Consider the following 7,611-nt stretch of genomic DNA (forward strand, 5'->3'; position numbering starts at 1 on the left):
ACATAATCTGATTTTCAATTGCATAACAGTAAGTTTATAAGCTTATGAGATGAACGATCCCAGTCTTACAAACTTAATTCTCATATTTGTATTGAAAACAAGAAACAAATTCATGAGTTCTCTTCAAAATAAGAATACAAAAAAAACCACAAATAACAGATTCCTTGAAAATAATTATGAATCTGGAACGCTTATTTAGATGTATCATCAATTCCATATTATTTGGTAAAACAAATATTAGAATCTGGAACGCTTATTTAGATACATCATCAATTCCATATTATTTGGTTAAACGAAAATTACCTCAAAAATATGCGAAGATGTGCAGAGAACAAAGGAGAAGAATGCGTACTCCGAACCAAATTAGGTAAAATTAAAAAATTGAATGCGACTGAAGTTTTTTTAAAATTCGATTTAGATGTGGTTGCTCACCGCTTCTAACGCTAAGTTTGTAGCCACGGTTCCAATCCCCCGCTTCTGAAGATGTCTCTCGCCTCGGTTCTGCAACACCGCGTCTGCTGATAAGCCTGTCGAATCGGTTATCCCCAACCGCTTCTATCAAATTAAAGATGCGCTTCCCAACCGATTCAACACGATGAGGAGAAAAATTGTGGGGTTCAAAATTTATCCTTGGCTTTAGAATCATTTCGGAAAGTACCCGCAGTGAATTAGAAGATTTAAGAGCGGTTTATTAGCGATTCGGAAATTTAAGTACAAAATTGTGTGGGCAGACGGATTTGTATTCCTTATTTGAATCTCTTGAATGTAACCGCTCGAAAACCCCCATTTTTTTTTTTGTAGTGAAACGGACCTCAATACGGCCCTAGAATCCTCATATCCCGCCCAACCAAAAGTACTCGGCTACTTCTTATGTCCTTGGTTTTCTCTTATTCAGTAGCGAGCAGTCACCACTGGCATAATTTTATTTTTTTTTTCATGTTTTCACCATCCAAGGTCATACCGCGAAATGTCAAAAATCAGATCAAACCGCTCTGCACCAACAATTTTGTTGTTGATAAATAAACATCATTTAGAAGAAAATGTCTGGCGTCGAGAAAATGTTGTAAAATTTGAGAAAATGTATTGAAACAAAAAAAAACACATGAAAAGATAGGATTAACATGCGAAAACGTGGGAGAAGTTGGAGCAGTAAGATTACCCGTAGACTTATCCAAGGAAGATTTTATATGCTAAATAATATGAGGGTAAATTTTTGAGATTAATTGTTTCCATCGTTTCAGAGACAAAATTAAACTGTTTTTGGTAGTTATTTTCCACTTCACTCGGTTGATCCACATGCAAAGGATTAAATTTGCGATATTATTTATTGACACATACCAACGGACCAAGTAGTATCGCATTCACATCTTTAATAACTAGCATATTTGCACACACAATGTGTGTGACGAAAGTTTTTTTTATATTTAATTTCAATAAAAAAATCTAATAAATTTAAAAGCAATAAAAATAGATAAATAAAATGATTGTATTATATATTAAATAGAAATAATTAAATAAAAAAGAAAAGAAAAGAAATAGAGATAGTGGAGAGAAACAGCTTTAATGTGTGTTTTTTTAAAATATTTTTTTAATATTTTGGCATACCAAGAGACCAACTAAGAGTCTCTTGCATAATAATAGTAATAGATATAACTAGCAACATTGGCACACACGTTGTGTATAACAAAAAAACGTGATAAATGCGTTTGGGCTTAATTTAAACATATTTGATATAGTGTTTCAAAAATTCAGTTAGTTTTGGTTTTCTCTTTTTGTTTTGCATAAGAAAGAGAAATATAATGCTAAGTAATGGAAGAAAGAAAAAATAACTGCATATACAAAGAAAATTGATGTGGGAAGTTATTTTTTGAAATGTGGATTTTACCGATGAATATTATCTACTTTTTCATTATTTTTTTTCTGTAAAATAGTAAGAAATTATTTGAAAATTAGAAAAGGTCATACCAACTTACCAAAAAATTAGTATGAGACTCGGATTATTCTATGCTACACCTGGAGTACTTCTCCCCCATGATGTGGTCAAATATCAATTATTGGATCATCAACACATATGTCAATTTCCATAAAAATATAAGGGTCTCACGTGATCTAATGGTATTGAAATAGGGGGAGAAACACTTCCGGTGTAGCATAGACTAACCCATGAGACTCACATCTTTAATATAATAATAAGAGATAATGGTAAGATATAGTAAGAGATAACACGAAAATTTGTGTGAATAAATATTTTTTTTTACCCAAAATAAATTAATGTTTTAATTATGTTTAAACTTGAAAAAAATATAAAAATGATAGTTATAAGTATTAATAAATATTAAACTTATTGGAATTTGAAAATAGGGGCATATTTGTCTATCTATTTTTTACCCCTTTTAACTGAGTGAATTAGTCTAAAGGATTGTCGCTTAATATAGGAAACTATTAAAGAAAAATAATTAAAAAAATTAGATTATTAAATAAAATTTAAATTAAGAGCAAGAGCCATGGGGTTTCTTGTGCTGTTGGAGTTGTTGCTCTGCTAAGAGTCGGAGTTGAATTCCCGTCGCCTAGAAGCTGAGGTTTGAATTCCCGTTGCTATGAAGTTTTAATTTTATAATTTCCCATTTTTTTACGAGTTTTCGCTGGATTTCTTTTCCACCCGTTTTGATCATCGGATCGGAAGTCTTGTTAGTATCAATTGCTTGCCGCTTCGATTTTTTCCAACAGTGGAAAAATCCCTAAACTTTGAATCGTTGGTGTTTGTAGATCATGAAGATAGCTGTACAAGGATGCATGCATGGAGAACTAGACGACGTATATGCAACCCTTTTACATGTCCAAAAAGTTGAGAATATCAAAATCGATCTTCTCATTTGCTGTGGGGATTTCCAGGTGAGTTCTTTTCCTAGCCTGGCCCAAATTTTTTTATCTTTCGTGGTGCTTGATTGTCAAAGGCACGACCAACGTTTGTAGAAATTCATGTTTAGAATTGTTTGTCTGGTATGTCCAAATATTTTTGTGGCATGTAAAAATTCCTCAGTATTGCTTCATTTATATGATGTATGTATTGGTGCTTAGTAGTCATCTCATCAAGGATAATGTTGGGAAGAATGCAACGAGAATAATGCTTAAATTAATCCTCAACACTTAGTTTTTAGCGTACAAATATATATATGAGTTGCTTCTAACTATGTAAATGTATTCATTTTTGGTGCATCAGGCTGTTAGGAATGAGAGAGATCTTGAAAGCTTGAATGTGCCAAGAAAGTATCTTAGGATGCATTCTTTCCACAAGTATTATTCCGGGGAGAAAGCAGCCCCGGTTCCAACCATATTCATCGGAGGAAATCATGAAGCTTCAAATTATCTATGGGAATTGTAAGCGAATCATTTCGATACTTACAATCTAGCGATGTAAAATGTGATAAGTTAATTTCATGTTTATCTATTCTCGTAGGTACTATGGGGGATGGGCAGCACCTCAGATATACTTTCTCGGAATTGCAGGAGTGATCAAGTTTGGGAATGTTCGTATTGGTGGTCTTTCTGAAATTTATAAAAAGCACGACTTCTATAAAGGTATTGTTAGTTGAGTAGTCACAGTTTGGTTACAGATCTCCCATGAAAGTTAAAAAGTTACATGATGTGATGCTTTAGATTTTTTCATAATCTGTTATTACGAGTCTTATCTTTTCAACATTATCCTTAAATCTCATCTTACACCGTATTTGAGTTGAAAACTTGTATGAAGCAGCAGTAATTAATAGTTTCATTTTGTTCATAGCATGTTATTCTTTCAGTTTGGCTATTTTTACTGGGTTTATCGTTATAATTTCTCGAGTAACTTACTACATTAGCAGGGCACTACGAAAAGCAGCCTTACAATGAAAATGACATCCGATCCAGATGCCATGTTCGTGAGTTTGATGTTCATAAGCTTATGCAAGTTGAGGAACCGATTGATATTTTTATCTCACATGATTGGCCACTCGGCATTACTGCATGTGGAGACTTGAAGAGCCTTTTACGCCAAAAACCTTTTTTTGAACAAGAGGTACTACATGTTACTATTTTTCCGACCATTGATTTAAATCTCCAGTAAATTTTTCAACATGACATATGTGTTAATTGTCTTGAGTATGTTGGTGATAATTTCTCGAGGAAAAATTTAGTGCTGAAATTAAAGTTCAGCGCCTGTGCATGTGTATAATTCATTTTTTGCTCATCAACACTTTTTGGAAAAAAAATTTATTGCTGATATTCACAATTGTGTTGTTTTTCCCTTATTCTTTACAAATAAGATGTAATTTCGAGTAGCTAGTTGCAATATGTTTTTGGTCCTCTATAATCATGTAAAGATGTTGAATTAGTGACAAGATTGGTCACTATTACCTTTTGCTCCGCTATTTTTTCAGATTGAGGAAGGAACATTGAGAAATCGAGCTGCCGCGGAATTGCTGCGAACTTTGAAACCATCTCACTGGTTTTCTGCCCATTTACACTGCAAATTTTCTGCTTTTGTTCGACATAAGGAAAATGGCTCTGTCACAAAGTTTCTTGCACTGGACAAGTGCCTCCCCGGACAAATATTTTTGCAAGTTGCTTCTCATCCTATGTTGCTGATCACATACACTAGCTGCAGTTACAAGTTCATCAAGTTTATTTACTTCCGATTTCTTTCATTGTTATAGGTTGTTGACATTCCTTCGGAGGTGGGGCCTTATGAACTTCAGTACGATGAAGAATGGCTTGCAATCACGAGGAAGTTCAACCCTGTTTTTCCTCGGACCAGATATCGTGCAAATTTTAGGTGTGCTCATAACTCACACTATCAATTAAGTTTTCGAATATTTACTGTTTATTGATAGTTATTTGTTTTATATTGATGCTAAGCTTGACATACGAGATTGCCGTCAATTTGTGAGGAATAAGATGCAAATGAGGAGTGGAAAACCTTTTCAATTTATTCACACTGCTCCATGCTATAATACTGTTCAACCTGGTTCAATAAAATATCCTTTCGGTGAGTATTGACACTCAACGGCTCTGTGCTCCATTACTCTTCTGTTCCAAAAAAATCTAATATTGTTTTGCCAAAGCATTTTTTACTGATTGAAAACATAAGGTGTTAGCTAAATACATGGCAGGATGATGGTTTAATATAAACCAGAAACAGTGTCTTAAAATTTTAACAGAAGATGATGAGGAAGCTAACAAAACCAAATTATTAAGTAAATATTAACATCAAAATGAAGCTGAAATTTTTTATTGATGCCGTAAACCTATTAACCACGTTGTTTATGCTTGTTAAAAATAAATGATTTCTTAATATGAAACTATATTAACATGCATATACAGCTACTTAAAGCTCTTTCAAGTATTCAACCAAAAGACAGTAGTTGTCTCCTGCACGCAAATTCACATGATTATATGTTTAGGAAATATATAAACAGTAGTTGTCTCAAGTAATAGGAATTGCGTGTTGATTCATTCGAAAACAATGTAAGACAAGCAAAATGCCAAGGCACTTCTTTGATTATTCTTCTTATCTAAGCTCTTTTAAGGAAAAAAATTTTGTTTAAGCCAAAGAATTTAACTCTGTGTGGCTTGCTATAGATGGAATATAGTAGAAAATCCGTGAAAGTTGTTTTTGTTTTTTAATTTTTTGAAAACAAGATTCATGAAGGTTTGGCTCTTGAATCATGTCAACTTCCCTCTGTTCTCATTGAAATTGACGCTGTAGTATGAGGTCCAATGTTGTGGCCTCAAGATTGTTCCTTTTCAAGTGTTCCAATTCTCTCCTTTTTCCTCATCTTTGTGGCTCTGAACTTGCAGAAATTCCAGGACCATTTTAAATGCGATTTACTTATATCTGCTCTCTGGACCATCAAAATTCATAATTGGCTATCTTAACAAAAGGACGACGTGCGTTGGAATCCTTGTGCTTTGTACACATGATAATTCCGTCTGACTTGATGCCGTTTTTCCTTTCGGTGTAGGACATTGTCGAAACCCACAAACGGAAGCTCTCTTACGGCTTTTGGAACTTGAATATTTTCTTGATGACTCATCTGCATCTCAAAGTCCAAAATTGTTTCCTTCCACAGGTAAATTTTCTTAACATGAATATTAAAAGTGAGATGGGTGTGACATAATTGCACAGCTGGAAGTTATAATCATTTGGAATGTCTACAAAAAGAGTGAACCTAGAGAACAAGAAGTCTCGATGTCCATGTAAAATATCTAAAATACCTTAAAATAAAATTTCACCCATTAAATGCCCCATTCTCTGAATGAAAGGTAAAAAAACTGTGTGATCAAGTTCTACATTGAGAGAAACCAACAAGAAAATCGATCGCTTGTCTCATTTTTAGACTTCAGGTCAAACCACAGTTGGGTTCCATGGATTGATAGTTCAATGAAATGGACTTTTTTCTTTCTTTTCCCCTTGAAAAAAAAATCATAAGTTAGCCGTGATAGAAAATCTGACACTCAAAAAGAGAGTAAACCAAAGAATAAGATGAATAGGGAATATTTGGTTATCAAATATGTAATCAATGGTCAGAAATAGCTGCATAAAGTATGTGAAAATTACATATATACAGGAGTTAAATCATTAAGACAACTTATTCTGTAACTTAAGGTATAACAGTTTGATAAGGTAATCGATGATAAATTAGAGTCCAAACAATTATATAGTTTTATTTTGTTTATGTTTATATAGTCCAAACAATCATGGAGCAAAGGTGACATAGTGTGTGATAAACATGAATCATGTAGGAATGTATAGATTTTTATTTGTTGTATTCCTACTTATGTCGCATTTTTAATCTTAATAATAATTTTGTGCTTTTATTATTTTGTTTCTTTTTCGGCTTTAGGTTCCACCATAATGTGGAAGGAGAGGCGGAATGAAAATGTGGTGAAACAATTCAATGCCAAGCACAAAAGGCCTCGTGAAAGCGAGGAACTAGACGAGGATGAAAATCAAGAACTTTAACTGGAAAAAAGCAGCCATGGCCCGTTCGTGTTGCATCCGGACACGAACAAGAAAGCACGACATCCGGAACAACGCTCTGGAATCTTTGTGAACAATTGGCCAACTTTCATTCAGGAATCCATGCCTTATATGAGCCACAGCCGAATTTGCTGCATTTGGAGGTGACACGCTGGCTTCTTAAAATGTAAATAGATCCCGGAATTTGACATTATGAGTAGATTTTTATTGGTTCAGGCCACAATAGGGCAACTACACTTTATAATTTTTTTATGGTTTAATTTTAATTCCCAAGTGTTTATTTCAATTCATTGATGATTTTTTGATTATTTTGTTTGCAAATATTTTGGCAATTGAATTATATAACTTATTTTCGATTGATATATTGAAATGTAACTTTATAATATCAACCAGCATATAGTAAATCCATTCGATTTCCACGTATAATTTTGAGTGAAAACTGAAATTTCACAATGATGCAAAACACACTTTTGTGCCACCCAAAAAAAAACAATTTAAAGGGCTATATGGATCCAACTATATATGATTGTGGTCCGTATCAATTCCTTAATTCGTTGAGTACGAAACCTAAATGACCCTAATTTTTTTATTAA

The 7,611-nt window shown here is 33.4% G+C and overlaps 1 protein-coding gene across 1 annotated transcript; it reads left to right on the top strand.

Annotated features, from left to right (window-relative positions):
* Nucleotides 1–2,769: 2,769 nt before the first annotated feature.
* LOC140867314 (lariat debranching enzyme-like) lies at nt 2,770–7,230 on the top strand. Its single transcript, XM_073272390.1, has 9 exons — nt 2,770–2,892; nt 3,221–3,378; nt 3,458–3,579; nt 3,861–4,054; nt 4,416–4,598; nt 4,692–4,810; nt 4,869–5,023; nt 6,000–6,107; nt 6,882–7,230. Exons 1-9 carry the CDS (start codon nt 2,770–2,772, stop codon nt 6,998–7,000), a joined length of 1,281 nt encoding a protein of 426 aa, XP_073128491.1. The 3' UTR covers nt 7,001–7,230.
* Nucleotides 7,231–7,611: the final 381 nt, after the last annotated feature.

Source organism: Henckelia pumila, chromosome 4 (assembly GCF_033568475.1).
Source record: "Henckelia pumila isolate YLH828 chromosome 4, ASM3356847v2, whole genome shotgun sequence".
Taxonomy (NCBI): domain Eukaryota; kingdom Viridiplantae; phylum Streptophyta; class Magnoliopsida; order Lamiales; family Gesneriaceae; genus Henckelia; species Henckelia pumila.